Source organism: Barbus barbus, assembly GCF_936440315.1.
Source record: "Barbus barbus genome assembly, chromosome: 13".
Lineage (NCBI taxonomy): Eukaryota > Metazoa > Chordata > Actinopteri > Cypriniformes > Cyprinidae > Barbus > Barbus barbus.
This window is the reverse complement of record NC_136741.1, coordinates 9,100,943-9,124,058: the sequence shown is the minus strand read 5'-3', so window position 1 is coordinate 9,124,058 and position 23,116 is coordinate 9,100,943. Positions and strand designations below refer to the sequence as shown.

Genomic DNA, 23,116 nt, shown 5'->3' with positions numbered 1-23,116 from the left:
TTTTATATTTGTTCATTCAATTTCATTGAATGCTCTGCTAAATACACCTATTGTACCTGGAAATAAAGCACTGTTTGTTTTATTTGTATATTATGTGTATTTGTAATGTGTATCTTTGTTCTTATTTTTTAATAAGAAAGATAAAATAATGACAGATTTTTTATCTTCGCCCACTTTGGCCTAAATATCTGCCATGCATCTTTGTCTTTCTAGTTTGGCTGTAATGCTCAGGCAACTTGTAAAACCAAAATAGTAAAACTAACAAAGAATCGTGATAAAAATCGTGAATCGTGATATTTCTATAAAAAATCGTGATATGATATTTTTCCCATATCGCCCACCCCTAAAACAAATGCATAAGAGAGTTTAAATAAGACACATGAGCTTCCCACGGGGCACACAGACACCCCTCATTAGCCCACCTGCTGGAATATCTTGGCTGTTCTCCATTCTAAAGTTGTTTTTTGTGTCCTCATAATAGACATTCGGTGACTTTAAAGTGACGATATGATTGTCGTATTTGTGAAGTAACTGTGTGTTTACTACACATTCAAATGCAGATGAGGTTCACTTGCCAGAATTATTTCACCTAGAGCCGAGGTATCCCAGATTGAAAATGAAATTCAAAGTATGCAACAAAAATATGTTCAGGTTTTAGTTTTTATTTTAGTTTTAGCATATTAGGACAATAAAAATTTAATTAACTGTATAATTTAAAAAAGTTTAATGATGTTTTAATGTTAATGTAAAATATACAATGTATCAAAAAATATAGGCTAATAATTTTAGTTTTAGTTTTAGGCTACAATATTTCATTTTAGTTTAGATTGTTTTTTCCATTTATGTTTTGCATTTTCCGTTTTTTTTTTTACTATTAAAGATAATGCTGAATAGTGGTTGAAATATGAGTTTTTCATTGCCTGATGATGATTTAGGCTAATTCCAATATATGTGACCCTGCACCATAAAACCAGTCATAAGTAGCACGGGCATATTTGTAGCAATAGCCAACCATACATTTCATGGCTCAAAATGATACATTTTTCTTTTATACCAAAAATCATTAGGATATTAAGTAAAGATCATGTTCCATCAAGATATTTTGTCAATTTCTTACCATAAATATATCAAAACTTAATTTTTGATTAGTGATATGCATTGCTAAGGACTTCTTTTGGACAACTTTAAAGGCGATTTTCTCAATATTTATAATTTTTTGTAATTATTTATAATTATTTGTTTTTTATTTATTTATTTATTTATTTATTTTTGCACCCTCATAGACCAGATTTTCAAATAGTTGTATCTTGGCCAAATATTGTCATATACTATAAATCTCAATAAAAATGGATGCTTATGACCCTTATGGTTTTGTGGTCCAGGGTCACATATGCTTAATATAATTTGGTGTTAATACATGAGATGTCTACAACATGAAAACGCGACATGAAAATAAATCCTGTCAAGTCACGTTTCTATAACACTTTATACTATACAGATTGTTTCAAAGCAGCTTTGCACTAATAAACAGGAACATAATTATTATACATAATTTTTATAAATGAAATAAAGGCTGCTGTCACACATTAATCATGGTTACTGAGCTTTCTCCAAACATAGATATCAAGAAACTTTTGTTATTTGTAACGATTTTCTGCAAGGATACCTTTCTTTATCCTGCCAACATTTGGAGATTTCTTTTAGAGAATTGTACTAAAGTTTAATAGTAGCTTCAGACTAAAGTTCTTGCAATGTCTTTCATCACTGTTTTTATCGAGGTTGCAGTTTTATAATCAAGCATGCTATCGACTTCCATAATGAAAAATAATCCAGCAAGTCTATTTCAATTGAAGAGGTGAAGCAAGATTGACAAGGGCTTTGGCTGTAATGGTTCATTACCGATCTGTCACTCCCATCATGTCTCCTGTGATGTTACAGATTGTCATTTTGAATGAGTCGCAGTATCGCAGACAGCTGTCATAGCACTGTGCTGATTGGTTCCATCTGCGCATGGAAAAGAGATCAGAGGTCTCAAATAAGTCAGGTTTCTCCAAACAATATGATTTATAGGTGATTTACAGCGTCAATTGTTCAGTCAATTCTTATTTTTTTCTTTAATACCCAGTGGGTTTTCATATATGCTTTCTATGGGTAGCAGATTGTGTTAACCTTCCTCAGATCTCAGACACTGTGGCTTTTCAGGGTCACCTCATGGAATATATGAAGCAGCCCCCCAAAGGCTCTTGTTTCCTTTCTATTCTTCATCTGCTAGCCTTTCAAAAAGTGGCAATGGTGGCAATCCCCAAGGGTTATGCATATATGTTAGCATTAGCGTGTGTTTAGTATGGGTCTCTTGAGAAATTATAGACTGTTGTTGTTATCTGACATCAGTGAGCAGAAGATGGAAGCAAAGCATGCATTTGCTTTGTGCTTGGAGGTGGACACAATAAAGAATAAAGCAGGGTGACCTAAAGCAGGATGCTTAATAAAGCATCTTAGTCATGTAGTGTATTCCAGTCTTTAGAAGACGCAAGACAGCTGTCTACATTTGCTCATTTGGCAGGTGCTCTTATTCAAATTGACTTACATTGCATTCAATATTTAAACATTTTATTTGTTCATCCATTCCCTGAGAATCAAACTCATGACTTTGCTAACACCATGCTCTACTGTTATCTAGCATTGTATCTAACATTGATCATCATAGGCATTTTCATTGATAATAGAGCATGATCCGACTCTCACCATATATAAACTTAACGACTCTTCTGGAGTCATGGATTTGCAGGCTTATGTGCTGGTTTCTTAGGCTACGTTCACACTGCGAGCATTCCGATTTTTTTCTCAGATGTGATTTCTTTTTTTGTATAGCTGTTCACATTGTTGTTTTAAATGTGGTCTACATCAGATTTACAGTGTGAACAGATCATCTGAACTGACCCACATTGCCAACAGAGCGATACGAACAGGGTTTCCAGATTTTTACAACAAAATTCACCAATTGTTTCTCAAAACTAGCCCAAAACTAGCCCAATCATGTTCAGGGGGTAAGTATCGCGTAAGTGGGGTCGCGTTAACCCACAAAGTTGAAAAACAACCCGCGACAACAGTGGAAAAAGTAGCCCAATTCTGTGGATGCAATGCGTTGTCATACGGAAGTAAACACGGAGGATATAAAGTAAGCGATTATGCGTTTATTTATGGTGTGATTGCTGCAGAAGCCAGCGAAATTATGCGCAGGCAATATGAAAAAATGAAGACAAGGATGTGACAAAAGACAGCAGAGTTTTGAAACTTTTATGATACGAGCCCTCATGTTTTGCTTGTAGAGTTGTCACTTCTGACACATCACTGTACTTCCACTGATTACTTTTCGCTACTGTCTTTAACTCTGGGTATGTAAAATCGTTTAAGTGTCTAATTATGATGAATGCTGATCTAGAGTGACGTAAAAGCCACATGAAATCCATCATGACTGCTCACATTGCGGTCGCATTGCAAAACATCTGACCTGGATCGTATTTAGTACCACATATGGTAGTGGCACAAATCGGAATTGAAAAGATCAGATACCATGCGGTTTGTGCTGTTCACATTTTGTTCACATTCAGATTTGGGCCACATTTGCCTGTAGTGTGAACGTAGCCTTAGATGTCCTCTGAGTGTTTGAGCCCACAGTGCACCTGCAGCCACTATTGTTCTATTGTAATGTGAAACGTGTTGTGCAGCTGAGCGTAGGGGCCGGGCAGGCACTGTGGGCTCTAATTAACACACATTTGATCATTTGCTCTGCTGAAAAGACCTAAAATTAACACAAACATGTTTTGTTCTGTTGTGTCGTTTTGGAGTTGGGTCCCTTTGACTGTCTTTTCCTCTGCTATTTGTATTGATCAGTGAGCCGCTCATCTAGAACTGTTCTGTAAATAAGACTGAACTGAAGGGCATGACCACATTTATAATGATCTCTCTCTTTCTCTGTTACAGATGCATTTGTCAACAGTCAGGAGTGGACGCTCAGTCGCTCCGTACCAGAGCTCAAAGTGGTGAGTCCTGTCACTGATGTATAAAATTTGTAATTTTTATCATAACTATTGTAAGATTACATTTGCATCATTTAATTAAAAGTAGTGTTGCATGCTCGTGACCTCACAACAAAACAGCTTTGATCAAGCGGTGTCCTCTCTAAACTGGTCTGAATACGCTGAATTCTCTGTATCTTGTCCTGTAGAGTTTAAAAGTTCACTTTAAAAGTTTCAAACTGAAGTCTGGGTCTATGACAAGTAAAAATTAATAACAGGATAACAAGGAATGATAACAAAGGATGTTCGTTTTAATTTGATCTTTAATTTTAATTTTTAATAAAAATCAAACCCTAGGACTTAAAAATACCCACAGTTGAAAAGACACCGTTTTACTGTAGTGATGGTAGCCAGTACTCAGCAAAGGTTGTAAAATAATTTTAGTAATCCGTGTGTGCGCAGCATGATCTCCTATCTCTTTCTTTCTCTCTGTGTCTGTGTGTGCATCACTGAAAGCAGCGCATTAATATAGAGCAGTGATTAATCTGACTTGGAACTACCTGTGGTTTTAATGCATACCTGCCAGGCAATCAGAATAAAGTATTCAGGCAGATCATGGTATAATACGACTTGCTTCAGGTCTAAGCTGAGACACTGTTTATTTACATGCCAAAATATCATGTAAGGGACCCCTATTAATTCTGTGTGTGTATTTGTGTGTGCAGGGCATTGTGGGTAACTTGGCCAGTGGGAAGTCTGCGCTGGTGCACAGGTATCTGACAGGGACGTACGTGCAAGAAGAGAGCCCTGAAGGTAGGTGTTTTGCTATCAAATGGGCAGATGAAATATGGAGAATCATTAAAAGCCTGTGTACTTTATATCGCTCAGTCTTTATCTTGTGAAATATTATTAACCGTTTATATTACTCACTTTAATGCTTTTGAAAGGCTTTACAATGGCGTATGTGTGTCCTTCTGTTCTTAGATCCCATTTAAGTCTTGAAGTTATGTGTAAATACAATTAATATTCCTCTCTTTTCAGTACTGCCGAGGCATAGCCTAAATACACTTCTTATTTTTCTCTCCTTCTCTTATTCTTTCTGTCTCTCCGCACACCTGCTGTTAGTATGTTAGTACAGTACAGTTGTGCCGGAGGACTCTGCTATACTCCCCATGTATAATTGAGAACATTCAAGGCACACCGCCAGACCACCACAATATGCTCGCTCTCTTCCCTGAGCACGGATCTGCTTTCAAAAGCTCCCTGTGTCAATATTTCATGTCCTTTATATCTGTTATTATGTAGTCATGTTAAACTGGCCTTTCAGATGGCTGCCTCACGGAGCAGGGTTTGCAAAGTTTAGTTTTCTTTAAAGATCGCAATTAGTTTAAGCAACAATTGTGCTTAATTGCAGTAATCTGAGTGCCTGGGGGTCCCGCAGAGAGCATGAGGTCACAGAAGAAGAGGGCAGTTAGCGGGCAGACGGGCACTAATCATGCCTCGTCCTCTCCTTTGCACTTTACCGTATAAAACTCAAGCCACTGCATACCAGCGGTCAACCAGGAAATCGCCCTGCAAGAAAAAAAATCCCCCAGAAATGTCAATTGCCTGTTTGCCGCAGTGGATTATAGCACAGTGTGCCAAAGGAAACTTAGCGCGACATCAGAGACCGTTGAAGTGTGTGCCTTGCTAAGCTCAAGCGACACGGTTAAATCTTTCACGTTGGAGGCCAGCACGTCATCTGATGTTAAAAGTGCCGCAAAACTCAGATTTGCAGTGGCGTTACGTCACATTTCAGGAACAGAAAGCTGTGATTTGAATTTCAAAATTTACATTCCAGTAAAACTACCGCATGAAATGTTTTCCTACTTTTCTTTTTTTGAAGTTTCACTATTCTGGGTTTTCTCTATTTAAAAATAGTGTTTCCTAGCTTTGGTAGAGTAACCCCAACCTCAAAACCACTAAGTAGGGCTGGATCAGATTTTTACAGCACATTGCAATGAAAGCAGTCGGCCGCATGGGTTTTGCACCGTCCTCCCCCTTCTATCACACATACTACATGAAAAGGCACATTCTCAGAGCTCATTAAGAGATATTATCGCAAGGCTAACTGTGTGACTGCATTTGTATGTTTACGCAAGAAGAAAGAAAAATCCCTACAGGCCTTATGGTCTCCATACAGACCCAGCCTTTACCATTTCAAAACCCAGCACCCCATATGGGTAACTAACACAGTTTTGTGCTTATGCCGCCACAATCGTGTTTGATTTCGAAATGCAGCTCTTCTGGGATCAGCAGTTTGGTGCAATTGTGCAGACCAGCCCCTCTGGCGTGAAAAATAACACTTTTATCAATGTGAAATATCAAATTTAGACTTTGAACCTTTTCCAAGTAAAATCTAGATGAACTAGATGCAAACCGTAAAATCTAGATGAACAAGTTGACAATCGTGACCCGTTTCTACGTTCTTTTTCTTTAATGGGTCAGTGGCAAATAAGAATATTTTAAAAATCTAGTTTAAAACATCTGACATGTTTTTGTATTCGTGTTGGTTTGAAAAAATGTACACCATTTAAATATTTTATCTTGGGTTTAAATTTAATTAGCTAATGTATACACCTTTAATGTGTCGCCACACACCACATGACTTTAAATTAACGTGAACAAAAGTATTTTTTAAAATTATTAATAATATTTTAACAAGGTCGCTTCACTTTCACATTTTTCTCAAAAAATAAATAAAAGCTTAAAAATTATAGATTTTGCCAAACTACTAATGTTTAGTTCAAGAATTATGAGTATTCATCATAATAATAATTTTTTAATTAGCTTTTTTCTTAATTATGGTGTATTATCCTAAAATGTATTTGTATGTCCTAAAACAAATCTAAAAATGAATAATAATAATAAAAAAATAAAATAAAACATGCTCATAGAAGAGCTGTATTTAAGTCATTGTGTGTTTAAATGGTAATTATTTTTTAAATGGATAGATTTAGGAGTGTTACGTTACTGACCTCAATACTATGAGCATGTGTGATCGTATGTGGCCTTTTCATCACCGTACTGTAAATCAGCTATATTGACCTGACCATGTCCTCAGGCCAGACGTGTTAGATTTGTCTGTTCAGATACAACATACTCGTGACCCACAGGCACAGAAGCCCCATGACAATAGATAAGCTTGCAATGAATGAATGAAAGTTATGTCTCTTTCTCTTTGTCCTGCTGTGTTTAATTTCTTAACTGACTGTGCATGTTTAGCTTGGCTGCTTTTTGATTTGAGTTTTGTTTATTCTCTCTTTCCTCGGCCGCTTCTTTAACTAGCTGACGTGGATGCAGGTAACTATTTGCTCTCTTTTTCTCTTTTTCACAATGCCACCGTCATGTTCTTCTTGGGGAAGGTCTGTTGTAGTACAAGAGAGTCGAGAAGGTGGACTCTCCCCCTGTGGCTTGTTTAACAGCATATTCTTCATCATGTTTCTGTTTAGATGCTCAAAAACAATGTGTGTCATGGTTAAAATCTTCAATTATAGAGTACATTCCACTCCACATGGCTTCTCTTTACTCATCACAAAGCTTTGAGCAAATCAAGCCACAGAACAGGAGGTTCCACTCTACTCCTCTCTTGATGCCACTGTAGTTTTGCCATCTTCCATTTCATTCATTTCCTCAATGGCACCAATGGACTGAGCATTACAGGTCACTGTCCATCAAGACGGAATATTAGACTGGGCGTTTTACCAAAAACTGTGTTTCTGAGAGTTGAGCTAAGCTTCAATGTATCCAGAGACTCTAAACTCAAGTGTGTTTTTACTCAGCTGAGGTTAACTCCACGGAGAAAGAACCCAGTGTGTAATTAACCGATGGGTGTGTATCTTTCACTCACTGTGCACTTCTCTCTCGCTCTCTATTTTCAACAAATATATAAATATCTGCGTCCAGACTATATGCTGAGTGTTAGCTGTCCTGATGCTCCTCCACTTCCTCATTCTTCATAATGCAAACAGACAAACCACGTCATTACGGAAAAGCTTGCCATCCCCTCCAGCCTAACCGCCATACCCCAACAGCTCGCCCACTCTTCGATTTCAACCAAACCTGCCGACTTTTGTTAAGCACATGACCTTTGGCATTCACATTATTGCCCACATGTTTAGTGCAGCGGAGGAGCAGGTTTTAAACACTTGATTAATCCAGATAGAGGGAAAATTGGAATGGAGGCTGTAACAGATAAAGCTGTTTGAAATCATGCAAGCGAGAAACATTGTGTTCTATCATGTTGTCATCTCAATTGAGTTACAGTGGCTGTGCTTTACAACCATTATGCATCTCTTAGTAAGAAACTTTAAAGTAAAAAAACTATTGCAGTGCTGCTTATGCCACTGATGCTGTATTAAAATTAAGATTTGAATATCTACTCTCGAGTGTAATAACTGTTTTATTTTTAGAGGTGATTTGATTATTTTTGCAGCTGTGTCCAATTATGAAGGTATGCAGAACTAATATATAATACCTGCTATATTTATGCTTTTCTGGCACAGTTATAGCTAAATAAAGGGTTTTGAAACTTTTTATTGAGAAGGACCCCCAAATATGAAGATTTCTGTTGCCAAGGCCCTCCATTAAAAAAAAGTAGCTATATGAGGAAACAATAGTGTGATATTATGAAGAAAAGATGTTTAAAAAACGATAACAATTTAATTAATACATTAAAAAGCCGAAATAAATTAAAATATTACATAGAAATAGGTTTTAATTAATGTATAAAATTATTAAATAATTATAAAAAATGTAAGTGTTGCGATTGTGACAGGTTTTTCACTTTTTTTTCCTTCTGAAATTTTCCATGACCCCAGTTAAATGTTTTTTTATTTACTTTAAAGTTAGTTTCTTAAGTTACTTCTTAGTTATTTTATTAGTTTCTTATTTCTTAGATACCTGTAGTTAAACCACTGTTCCTGGTTGATAAATCCAAAATTGTTGTCAAGTAAAATAGTGTAAATAGCCATCAAAGCAGTTATCAGTCCTTCCCAAATCTCTCTCTGTATGATCTATGGTCTTTGTTGGTTATCATAGGGGATACACAGTTGGAGGTAAGAGGTGAAGGGTAAAAGTTTAACATGTTCGAGTGGTTATGTCCCCAGATGACCATGGAATGTCCTTTCAGTGCACAAGCTGATTAGCAGTGTAGAGCTGCAATAAGGTTAAGACCCTCTAACATCTCCAGGAATCCCCTCTGATCCTCTTACGCTTCTGCAAACCAACCAACAGTCGCCCTCCCCTCTTCACCTGAGAGAAAGATATAGAGAGGTCACCATCGCGCACTCTGTCCTCTGATCTCTGACCGGCGCTCTCTCATCTCAGATGGGGCACAGGTCATAAGTTTACTCAAGACGTTTTGACCTTTACCACTCCAGCCATCGTTAAACTGGACGTTTGTAAAACTAACTGCAGCAGCGACACTTAATTAGTCTTTGGGTTCAAATCATTTTCTGAAGCATTATTAGTCTTTCTCTGAAAAACAAAGAAGGTCATGAAGAAAGCACTCAGATTGCATAGATAAAAGTCACTTTAATGCATAGATAAATGCATTATATTAATTAAAAGGGAGTTCCAAGTGCAATTAAAAAAACAAAACACATAAACAATAAAAAACCCATGAGGGCAGAAAAATGAATGAATGCATTGCAAGCATCTTCAGTCTGCATGTTATAGTGTGACAAATACTCGTGTTAATATGGTTTAGACCAAAGCTCTAAGGTGTAGGATTTTGATTCATACATTAATAGTCAGTCCTTTGGGAATGAAAAAGGACATTTCATGTTGCAGCAGCAGTAGATCGTATACAGGATTACCAAAACTGAATTCCTTTGCTTTTAACATGATTATAATTTAACTTAATTATTACACATAGAAGTTGCAAAAAGCGGTTCCCATACTATAGATGTCTGTGACAGTTGTGGATTGAACCCTGCAATGAATCTTACACAAAATAAAATGATGCATTTTTATAGTACTCACTTTTGTATATTTATTAGTTCTGAACTGTTGATTTGTAGAACAAATTATTTTTCCCCCAAAATAATTAGAAAATAACAAAATGATACACATGCCTTCTTTGTTTCCATTTCAATCAACAGTCCCCCAATCATCTCATTTAGAAATAGTGAATGTATTAGAATATCAGACTCTTTAAATTGATTGGCTTCTTTTGTTGGACAGGAGGACGTTTTAAAAAGGAGATTGTAGTGGATGGACAAAGTTACCTCCTCTTAATCAGGGATGAAGGGGGACCTCCAGAGGCTCAGGTGGGTAGTGCAGCCACAAAAACAATGTGTTTTCCTCACAATGCTCTGGATGGCGTAGCTATAACAATATATTAGTTTTGTTTTACAAAGCGGCTGAGTGGAAACCATGATGTAATAGGGTTTACATGAGGCTGATAACATTTATTTAGACAAACTGATTCTCTGTTAGTCATAAAATGCAAACAGGAAGTCTCATGTGGCCTCTTTCTCATGGTCTGTGAAATATTAATTTTATGGTGTGTCCCATTGAGCAGCTGACAGAATTGTTTCAGTGCACTTCTTATGGATATTTCCAGAATTAACCATATAAATCCTGTGAGCAATGTTTGTTCCATATATTCACTTACCCAAAATGTTGTCATGGCTTCTTAAGTCTCTCAAAAAGTATAAAAAAATGTGCAAAGATAAATCCTTATTCTTCTATCTAAAAAGGAAGTTTGTATTATTTTCCTCTCTAATGAAATCCTGCAAAAAAAAAAAAAAAAGCATTGAATTATATATAGTTATAAGAACACCCCACCTTTCTATTTGACGATTTTTTTTTACTGTACGGAGGTGCTAATATATATGCTCATCATAAAAGTAATAATATATAATGTATAATTTTTTATATTTTTTTCTCTGGACAAGCACATTTTCGATATTTCATTAACGCTGTACTTTTTAGGACAGCTACAACTAAGATGTAACTAAGAGACTCATCAGTGTCCCAATATGTAGTGGTTCAAAGCCCTTGCTAGTGCATAAGTTCATATTCACAATAATCACATCATAGGGAATAGGGGGCGGAAAATGATGAAATATAAGGGAGCGGATTTATGAAATATGTTTAGCCTATTTTAAACAAAGAAGTATTATGTTTTTTGTTTTTCTCTCACTTTCTAAATTCTTCCCACTCTCTCAATCATTCTTTCTCAGTTTGCATTGTGGGTGGATGCGGTGATTTTTGTGTTCAGTCTGGAAGATGAGATCAGCTTTCAGACGGTCTACCACTACTATAGTCGCATGGCCAACTACCGCAACACAGCAGAGGTGCCCCTGGTGCTTGTGGGAACTCAGGGTGAGTCTAGGAGAGAAACTACTGGATATATCATATGACAGCAACTCGCACTCAAAACTCAAGGCCATATTCTCCAGTGGCTTGGTAACAATTTGAATAGAGTACAGTTTGACGACTAGGCACAAATTTCAGTTATTTTTACACATTAATTGTTGATCAGTTATTTTTACACATTAAGATATGACTGTGTGGGCAAGTATTTTTTATAGATATTTTATATGTACAGTACTTTTCAAAACATTGGGGTTGGTAAGATTTATTTTTATGTTTTAAGTTTCTGATGTATGAAAGCCCGTTTTAACCACTAAATAAAAAATAAAGAAGGTAATTGTGAATTTATCTCGCAATTCAGAATTGTGAGATAAAAAGTCACAATTGCCAGTTATAAAGTCAGAATTGCGAGATATAAAAGCGCAGTTCTTATTTTTTTTTTCTTAGAATTCTCGCAATTGCAAGAAAAAAACTCTTGAATTACGAGATTTAAACTTTTTTTTAATTCTGACTTTTTTCAGAATTGCAAGTTTATATCTCGCAATTCTGACATTATAACACACAATTGCAAGTTATTAAGGGGGTGGTGATGGCGCAGTGGATAAGACACATGCCTTTGGTGTGAGAGACCCGGGTTCGAATCCACTGTGAGACACCAATGTGTCCCTGAGCAAGACACTTAACCCCTAGTTGCTCCAGAGGCGTGCGACCTCTGACATATATAGCAATTGTAAGTCGCTTTGGATAAAAGCGTCAGCTAAATGAATAAATGTAAATGTAAGTCAGAATTGTGACATAAACTCACAATTCTGAGGACATATCAGTCTTTTTACCCCCTCAGAATTACGATTTATAACTCGCAATTCTGAGAAAAAAACCTGAATTGTGAGTTTGTATTAGGCAATTCTGAGAAAAAAACCTGAATTGTGAGTTTGTATTAGGCAATTCTTGTATTCTGAGAAAAAAGTCAGAAATGTGAGATAAAAACTCTCAATTACCAAATTAAAATAAGTACATAAATACCTAAATGTACAATCATAACAATAATATTCTAAAATATTATTGCAATTTGAAACAACACTTTTCTATTTGAATATATTTTAACACATAATTTATTACTGTCATGCACTGCTGAATTTTCAGGAACATTACTTCCAGTATCACATGATCCTTAAGACATCATTCTAATATGCTAATTTGGTGCTCAAGAATATTGTTTTAGAGCTGCTTAATATTTTTGTGGAAACCGTAATACATTTTTTAGGATTCTTGTTCAATTCTTGTTAAATGTTACAGACAGAAAAGATTATTAGAATTTTGTTAGGACTTAATAGAAAGTTCTAATTAACAGCATTTCTATCATTATAAATGCCTTTACTGTTACTTTTTATGGAAGTATTCATGTGTTAAAAAAAAAAAAAAAAAATCTTACTGACCCCAAGCTTTTGAACGCAGATATATTCTTGAAATATTAAGTAATGCAAGAAAAACCCCTTCATACTACTTGTGTTTCCAGTGTCTGAACACTAGGGGGTGCCACACTCTAATCAATAGAAGATTAGAGCTAAAGCTCATTTCCTTGTTCTTAAATATGTCCACAAGATATTTTAATGAATTGCCTCTCACATTTGATGAAATTATTTTCACTACACTAATCATTATTGTTATTATTTTGTCCAGTTTTAGTTGAAAATTTCTTTATCTCGTCTTGACCATTCACAGATGCAATCAGTGCCGCTAACCCTCGTGTCATTGATGACACCCGCGCTCGCAAACTGTCCAACGACCTGAAGAGGTGCACGTATTATGAGACCTGTGCTACCTACGGCCTCAACGTGGAGCGCGTCTTTCAAGATGGTGAGTCTCTTCATACTGTCCCAAATCGTTTCAAGTGTAAGTTTGTATTTGTGCTGTGAAAAAAGGAGTTTGAAGTTGCTGGCAAAGTTGTGTTAAACAAACACAAGGTCATTCAGTCTGGATGTGCCAATTGTATGTCACCTCTATTAGATTATATTAATCGCAGGCCTGGTCATAACAGTTCATGCTTGGGTAACGGTTACTTTCGCATTATGCAGGTTACAGTATAAGGAACAGGAGGCAGAAAGTACAAGGTGACTTTGCTGTTGAATAGCCGGCCCAATCTGGCTTAATCAGCTCTTAATTACAGGCTAAATGGCCCATCTCGCCTTGCATTGCTCTGTGTGGTATAGAGATAGCCGTGTTGTTCTGTGTGTGCTGGATTTTGCTAGGACACTTTGAGAAGTACGATTTCAAAGCTTCATTAACTGTTGCAGGTATAGTGTTGTGTAATTGCAGTTAAAAACAGTATAATCTTGGACAGATAAACTGAGGATGAAGTTGTAAGCAGCCTTTGAGACCAGTGCTCCACTAGGGGGCACAACACGGTAAGAAATGGGGCTCATTTCACAAGATTTTATTTTTGAAAAAGCATCTTTGAAAAGGTCTTACGGACGTTTTTTCTTGATGGAAAATTGGTATTGTGTTTATAGTACGTTTTGATAGACTTGATGTGCCATTTGAGCTATGTTTATTGTCATACTTGGAGGTTTAACAAGACATTTATATTTATGTTCCTGGCAAGTGCTTTGTGGTTTAAATATCTTTCAAGTGTTTTCGAGTGCGTATTGTGTAAACTGCTAGTACTATAAAGTTATAATGCACATGTGCAGTTGGAAAAGTATGTTGAAGTCCCTCTAAAACTCCAAGAAATCCCCAAGAAATGAATTCCCTTTTGAAGTACCATCACTTACTGGTGTTAGTAAGTGATGGTACTTATTATAAAAGTAAGTACTATGTACTTACAATATAAAAGATCCACCACATTAAACAGTAAACTTCAGGAAAAGTCACTGTTCCCCATGCTATGAATGAACAATGAATGTCAATTTTTTTGAAAAAAAGAAAAAAAAGAAGGTGACAATATAGAATTAAAAAATTGTTTTGTTTGACTTTCCATTCATCAAAGAATTCTGAAAAACGTATAATTTTCACAAAAATATTAAGCAGAACAACTGCTTTCTACATTGATAATAGATAAAGATAAGGGCAATAAAATGTTTCTTGAGCACCAAATTAACAGATTAGAATGATTTCTGAATGATCATGCGACACTGAAGACTGGACTAATGGCTGCTAAAAATTCTGCTTTTTATCAAATGGACAAATAACATTTAAAAATATATTCAAATATAAACCAGTTATTTATTAATATTTCACAATTTTATTTGACTGTTTTTACTTTTTGATCAAATAAATGCAAGCTTGATGAACACGACACTTGCAAGCACACTAAACAAGCATATCTCTGCAGAATGTAATAATACTTTGATGAACACTGTCAACTACACACAGCAGTAGTAAATACAAATGCTTGAAAGGTGCAGTAAATACAAGCAGCAGACATGCATTTATGAACACTCCATGGTGAGTGTCAGCCCTCATAAATGAACCTTCAGGCTATTTTCTTGAAGATCTGTTTGAATGTAACTGCTTCTTCTATTCCCAACTGAGGAACAAAAAAAGAATGCCTGAACCTGGGCAAGTATGATCTATCATGTAGAGAGCTGGAGGAGTTGATAGCGAGTCTTGGTCTGACTTGGATGATGGGTTGGAGATGGTTAGGACCCCTGGAAACAATGCTAACAAATTTGATTTTGACAGCAACAAGCATCCATTATATAGACATGAAGAAACGTGAGAAAACATTGTGAAAAGAAATGGAAATCCAGTACAACCATTTAATTCAAACTGGCACTTTTCTAACCTTTCCCTGAGCCCGGATGATTTTTCATATTGATATTTAGTGAACGTTTGTTGTTGTGATGTTTGTGTGATTTTCTAAGTAAATCTATCATGTTTGTGTACTTGTATGTGGATACAGTGGTGTGGTTTGCATGTGGCATTACATGTGTTTGGTGTATTTGCACACGCATGTGTCTGTGTGTGGCAGATGTACGCAGCTCTTCGGAGGGGCTAGGAAGGCTGAAGTGTTCAGTGCTCCATCCAGGAGGGAGATTTACACTCTAAACGCTCCGCTATTATCTTCTTAATTATTACACTGTTGGCTGCAGCCAAGAATGCTGTAATTTAACTGTGTGTGTGTGTGTGTGTGTGTGTGTGTGTGTGTGAAAAGAGTGGGTGCATGTCTGTATGATGGCCAAGCTCATCAGTAGCACTAAATGAGAGCAAGAAAAGGCTAAATTCCTGATCATTACTGACGCTGTCTCCTCGCATCTCTCGTTTCATTATCCTCAATTAATCATGCATTCTAATTATCCACTGTAGTGGAATTTATTGATGAGTAGCAAAATGATTATTTTAATGTTTTGAGTTGCATTGATAGCATAGCAACTGCCCAGAGGTGTGTTTTGCACGTGTGTGTGTGTTTGTGTGCGGATTCGTGTCATTTTGTTTGCCTGATTTGGGCCTATTTTTGCATCAGAGCAATGCATGAGCTGTCATTACAACATGTGACCATAATTAAAGAGTTTTAATCACTGGTTCACTGCAGATTTTTGTGAGAGTACTGGACAATAGCAGTTGATATTTAAGTTGATCATCTCAAAGTAGAAACAGTATGGTTTGATTTGAAGTCAGTTTGGCTCCATAATCATACCAGACATGAACAATGCCATTTTAGTATTTAAATGAGAGACAAAAAATCCAATCTGGCTTTGTTAAAATATATAATAAATACTACATCATGACCTAAAATATAAATATATAATATAGCTGTTTTACCAAAAATTGTGCATTTTGCAAAAGAGCGACGTTGCAAAAATATTTATAATTATAATATCAAATAAAGGATAAATAAAAATAAAATAATTTTCATATTTCGTCTTTTGTTTTTTATTAAAAAAAATATTTGTGTGTGCCATTTTAGTATTTAAATGAGAGAGAGAGAGATATGTGACCCTGGAGCACAAAACCAGTCTTAAGTCGCTGGGGTATATTTGTAGCAACAGCCATAAAAACATTGTATGGGTCAGAATTATACATTTTTCTTTTATGCCAAAAATCATTAGGATATTAAGTAAAGATCATGTTCCGTGAAGATATTTTGTAAATTTTCTACTGTAAATATATCAAAACTAAATTTTTGATTAGTAATATGCATTGCTAAGAACTTCATTTGGACAACTTTAAAGGCGATTTTCTCAATATTAAATCTTTTTTGCACACTCAAATTCCAGATCTCGGCCAAATATTGTCCGATCCTAACAAACCATACATCAATGGAAATCTTATTTATTCAGCTTTCAGATTATTTATAAATCTCAATTACAAAAAATTGACCCTTATGACTGGTTTTGTGGTCCAGGGTCACAAATTAATTCAATCTGGCACTTTTTTTATAATATAATATATTGTAATAAAATATAATATACAACATAACATAATAAAACAACAATATAATATAGATGTTTTATCAAAACTTTCCACATTTTGCAAAAGATTTTATTTAGATATTTATTATTTCTAAAACTCGCTTAGAAATAACTGACTTAATATACATATACATACATATTAGGGCTGGGTGGTATATCGAGTTTATATATTCTTTATAAGCGATACGGTATGAGGCAATACCGTTTATATCGATGTAAGTTACAGTAGTTTAATACAAGCACATCTGAAAAATATAGCGGAGGACACAGACTCATCCGCTGCAGAGAAAGTGCATAATCCAATTTGTTCTAAACATGTGACAAGCTTTATATTAAAAGCTTTAAAAAAACATATAACTTACATTTTACAGATATATTCTCCATCTGTAAATGTTAGAAAGTCATGGAAATATTTCCATTTTGCTGATAGGAGTGCATCCTTCTTCTTCGCTAATCTCTGCTAAACTTTACAGGTTTCAGTGAACGAGCGCCGCCCCGCGCATGCGCGCCAAACAGACAGAGCGCAATGAAATAGGAGTGCAATAATTCCGACTAAAATATATATTTCGCTGAAAATATTTGTAGTTGTACAATGTGCCACATGTAGCATTTGAAAGTGTATTATGATAGCACTAACTGTAAAGTGACTGTAATGTGGTTATCAAAACAGCCTAGCTAATACAAGTAGCCTATGTGCTTTTGTTCTTATTTTATTTTCATTTTTAGTTTAGTGAATTTAACGTCTGCTTTAAAAGCATTAATTTTTGTTTTTACATTGTGATTTTACAATGTTAGAATGAAATGTGATTTTGACCCTTTTTGCACATAATATATAGGCTTACAATGTTACATTCACTTTCACAGTTTTCCTAGCTTTTAATATTGTTTCGTTGGACAACATTGGGTGGAATCTAAAATATATATATTGAATAATACAGATAAAAAAATAAAAATCCAGATTCAAAAACAAAAATACAGAGATATTACTTTTTGCCCATATCGCCCAGCCCTAATACATACATACACATACATACATACATATATATTATAATGGTTGTTTTTTGTTTTTTTTTCTAAAAATATTTTCTTGCCACATTTTACAACATGCATTTGTGATGTACCAGGATCGTTTTTCTTGAAGCAGTTCTGCTTTGTTAGTTTTCTTGATTGATTTGAGAGATTCAGTGGCTTATTAATGAAAGTGCAGTTTATCAGGAAAATAGATTTTTTTTTTAACATGATTCCCATTGATTTGCAATGTAGTTTTATGCATGTTTGATCACCCTGGGTTACTTTCTGTCACAATCAATTATTACTTTCTCAAATTCATAATTCCTAATGGGACAAAAGTCTATATATACAAGTTTGCTCATGTTTAAGAACAGGGCTCCGGCTCCTCATGGCCTTTTGCCTCTAATAAATGATAATTGTCTTTGGTTGAGCATTCAGTAATATAATGACCTGAATTGCCATAAATCAAATAATGCAGACGAGCGAGTTGCATTGCTTTCCCAGAATCATAGAGATGCCAACACGCAAATAACAACATTAACCATTAAAAATAATTGGTGCAGTAGTTATCTGCATTAGATTTATGTAACAAAGTGTTTACGAGATGGCCAGTGGAGAAATAAAGTGAGGCAATTTATTTGGTCCGGGTCAGCTGAGGGTTTACCCCAGTAGGTCATGTTGTCTATGTGTGTATTTCTGTGTGTTTTGTGCTTTCCTATATGTGCCTACTGTTTAAATAGAGTCCGCAACTCTGAGAGTGCTTGTGGATGTGGCTGTGTGTGTATTTCTACGCCTGCAGAGTGTGTGTATGTGTTTGTCAGTGGTTCTTCGGTAGAGGTGAGGGGTCCTGACAGCTCCCCAGCCTGCGTCCATCAGCGTGCTAATTTAATTATCCTAATTACCCCCCTCCCCATTTTTCCCCTCACGCTAGCTGGCTTGTCACAATGTGAGAGTTAGGATGTAGAGCTTTGTTAGCGTACGCTAACATCTAACGAGGTCTGCTGTGCACTTCCTCTCTCTCTCTCTTATAATCTCTTTATTTATGTCTGTATCTCTTTCTATGGTTTGACCAGTGCTTCAATTGTAAATGTTAAGGAGTTTGTATTGAAGTTTAATAATTCATTTGTTGTTGCTGCTTTATAATTGTTGCTGTTAACAGTAGAATATTTGCTACCACTGTATCAGTATTTTATTAGTGTTTTTGCAAGTTATAACTGAAGTACAATACTTTTTTTGAGTATTAGGCATAAACCACTATTATATGACTAGGAAGAACATTAAAGTAAGGTTAATTAAGTTAACATTAGTTAGGTAACACAAACTAGAATTTATTCTTCTTAGTGAATGTTCATTTCGTCATATCCTAATACATACAATATTGTGAAATATCACAATTTAAAACACCTGTTTTTCATTTGAATTCATCTTAAAATGTCATTTCTTCCTGTGATGGCAAAGCTGAATTTTACTCCAGCCATTACTCCAGTCTTTAGTGTCACACGATCCTTCAGAAATAATTCCGATATGCTGATTTGGTGCACAAAATAACATTCCTTATCGTTATCTATGTTAAAAGCAATGCTACTTAATGTTTTATGGAAACCAGTACATTTGCTGTTCTTTTAATTTAAAGTGTCCTTGCTAAATAAAAATACTAATATCTTTCCAAAAAAAAAAAAAGGTGCTGACTTCAAACTTATGAACATTCGTTTAGATTAATAAATGCTGTAAAAACAATTGTACATTGTTAGTTCATACTAGGGCTGCAGGATATTTATTCTCGATACTTTATACTCTCAATTTATTAAGCAGAATCGTCTGTGATATTTGTCCACTTGTTATGTATCCTGAAAACATTTGATTTTAATTTGGATTTGTGTTTAGCATTGATAGCCTCCAAATCTTTAATGGTTGCAGTTGCCAGATGCCAAGAGTTAAATTCCCCTCCCCAATCAAAGATGTCCTCATTAAACCAAACACATTTTGCCCAGTGGTTTATTTAATCTTTCCAACCTGGCAACCGTGTGCATGTGGAAAAAGCACTGATGAGCTGAAAACACTGGTAAACATGTAAGTTGTAGAGTTTAGTGATCTCTTTTGGGAGATTCTGTTAAAATAAAAGTGTAATAGAGCCAAACGAGCAATCCATGCAAGTTGATGTTCTCTTTATTAGTGCAGCTTATATGAAAGTACAATAATCCTGATGAAATCTTAAAATAATAATTGTAATAATTTTTGGGATCTTAGTGGATTGGATAGTGGGCCACCATAGATGCAGAAAAGCAATAGATTGTACATGCAACCATGACACTTCCCCCTCCCCTTTCAGATTGGCTTGCCAATTTGTGTTTTCAACAGTTAATTCTGTAAATTTACTACACCGAGCTTCAAGTCTTATTGTAGTAATGTTGTATTTGAGAGAAAAAAAAAACTAGCGCTCCTAATGGCTCAGTAGGACATTTGTGTTGTTATTCCTCAAAGAAAATAAAAGAGATAATTTTTTATAGTTTGGGATCTTGTGATGGAACAGTCAATTTATTTCTGTCATATTTAGAAGTTTTTTTTATCAACGTTCCCAGAACAGTCTTTATTTGGGCTGGTCCTATAACAGAGAAGACACACTTGCATGCTTGAGGACCCAGTCAGGAGTCAAGGCTGTCCAATCAGATCAGTGCTTGTTGTGTGTACATTTGTGATGGATACCGAATGAAATAAGATATCAGCATGTCATAACTATCACTGTTACACCTGTGGCTTTAATTCCCTGGATGCTGCATGTAAACGCTTGTGTTTTGTGTGGATACTAGTGTGTATTCTGTGTCTTGTATAGCAGGTCTAATTACCGAACAGTAAGTGCAGAAGCTCTTTGAACTTTATACAAGATTCCTGGCGGGCGGCTCATCTGTCCTGTTCTCCACCGACTCGTTAGCTAATATTTATAGCACACTGCTTCTAACCGCTCTGACAGCAGCCTAATGAACGTACCTGTGTCTTTATTTAGTCCGACTTACCTGTTCTGTCCATCCTTCGGGTGCACAATGTAGTCTCTTTTCCTCTTATTTCTCTCTGGGGGTCGAGAATAAAGGTCAGTCTGTTGTATCAGCTCAGCATTTAGTAGAGAGGTCACAACCTGTGTTGCGGAGTCGGGGGTCCAGGTCTTTGTTTAGCAGGGTTCTGTGATCTGTTGACCTTGACAAAGTATTATTGAGTGAATAAATAAATAGCAGCATGGCCAATGAATTAGAACAAGGTAATGACTGTGGATTATTAGTACAAATTGATGATTATCTGATTATCTACAAATCAACAGATGTGCAGAAATCATGATGGGATTAATAATACTGATACATACACAGACATATAGATAGATGGATATAGATATAGATAAATATTTTTCAACGCCATCATATTTCCAAGTTCTAAATATGATTTCTGCAAAAAAAAGAAAAGGAAATTGTGAATAAGCAGCATCTTGTGTTCAAGAGAACACAGTTTTCACTTCAGGCGAAATCAAATTAAATTTATATAAAAAATATAACAAAATTCACCCTCATGTTGTTCCAAAATCTGTATGATTTCCTTTCTTGAGCATAACATAATGGACCTTTTTTTTTTCTTTCTTTCATTTTTGTATTAATGAATTTTTGTATTATATAGCCAGAAGTATTCTTAGTGGTTTTAATACTAGCTGCAGTTCTCTAAATCTGTTCAAAACAGTAGCTCCAGTGGGGTGGATGGTCCTGCTCTGTGATGGCTAAGCTTCTGTTTCTCTTGTCTGCGCTGTTCAGGCCACCTGCCATAAATCTGATCAAACGGGAAATGTTTCCGGCAGGATAAATGGCTGCCTCTCACAGGGGAGCCAAGATTGATAGTCAAAGTTAAATTGTATTAGCGGTGTAGTTTAAATATTTAACCCAGTCTTATCATAACTGCTCTTAACACTTAAAGTAAAATACAGCAGGGGTGTCTGGAGAGGGATCTGTGGACATATATCTCTCACCACCTCCATGCTCCTGCAGTGCTATTGTCCAGTAATACTTAAATGGCTTGACTTATTACAAATGGTCATTATAAAACTCTCTAAAAGTGTTCTCTAAAAGTCTCTCTGGGTAATAACAGAGTCACTGATAAGTGTTTTCATGAAGGCCACTGTGGGTTTGTGAGCTGCATTGCTATTAACATAAGGATCAGTGACAGTGTACGAATCTATTAATGTAAATTCCTATCTGTCTATAAATGTAATATGCGCACAAGGACTTGAATGCAGTTTTGCCATGTTAAGCATATTTTTTATTTCTGAATTAAACTTATTTTTTATATATATATTTTTTGAGGAACATAAAGTAAAAATGTCAGCTCATTAAAAGAATAAAAGAAAAAGAAAAACTTTTGTCCATCAATTCAAAGTCATGCAGTGTGACCTAAAGTCTGGTGCAACCAACATGCAGAAAAACATATAATGAAGAAAATACCTGTAGGCCCTTACAAATATGTTAAAAAAGCACAAACAAATTTTTGTTTCTTCCAGTTTTTTAGTTTAAGTTGTAGCATGCCCCAAAAGTAGATTAATTCATTTAGAATTCATTGTATTTGTAAAAGAAAAGCTTTTAACTTAAAACCATTCTTAGAGTGATTGGTTTGGAAATAATTAAGATCTGTATTCACCCATTCAAGCTGTAAGAAAATTACAGTATTCTTTAATAATTAAATTATTATTTTTTTCTTGATTATACCTTGATTGTTTTCATTGCCTTTAAACTTAATTTGAAAATGCTATTATAAAGGCTTTTCCAAACCATTTAAAATCAAAGATTACATTTCTAAAAAAAAACTAGTTTTAACCTCGATTTTTAAAACGTTTCCTTTTCTCTACTGAGGACACTCATGTTTGTCAACGCCCCTTAACCGTTTTCGTCAGCGCTGTTGCTGCTTCTCTTTCCTTTCAAATGAGAGGAGATGCTCGTTTATGATTATAATTAGCCGATTAGCGTGGTAGCGTGTCACGACGAGTCTAAATAAACACAGCTGCACAGCGTTTCTGTTGGAGCGGCAGATGGGACAGGGAGAGTATGCGAGTACTGCATTGAGATAATTTTTTAGCAGAGTAGCATGGCGTTTGCCCTTGGACAGTGCTCTCTCACCTGAAGGTAAATGTTTATGACGGAATCATCATTAAAACTCACACGTTTAATAGGTCCAATTAAAACAATGACTTCATTTACAGCGGGATGAGAGCCGGCCCTATTTATTGGGAGCTGGAGTAATTGAGTTCTGGGCACTTGGACCGTTAACTCCCTCCTGACTCCTGAGAGC

The 23,116-nt window shown here is 35.6% G+C and overlaps 1 protein-coding gene across 2 annotated transcripts in view; it reads left to right on the top strand.

Annotated features, from left to right (window-relative positions):
• Positions 1-23,116, top strand: part of LOC306878681 (arf-GAP with GTPase, ANK repeat and PH domain-containing protein 1) — a 206,450-nt gene that overhangs the window by 102,757 nt on the left and 80,577 nt on the right. For both annotated transcript variants that reach the window (XM_079431163.1, XM_079431162.1), the window contains exons 2-6: positions 3,985-4,043; positions 4,745-4,832; positions 10,245-10,330; positions 11,249-11,390; positions 13,104-13,238. In XM_079431163.1, coding sequence (XP_079287289.1) covers positions 3,985-4,043; positions 4,745-4,832; positions 10,245-10,330; positions 11,249-11,390; positions 13,104-13,238 — 510 coding nt within the window. The remainder of the gene's footprint in view (positions 1-3,984; positions 4,044-4,744; positions 4,833-10,244; positions 10,331-11,248; positions 11,391-13,103; positions 13,239-23,116) is intronic.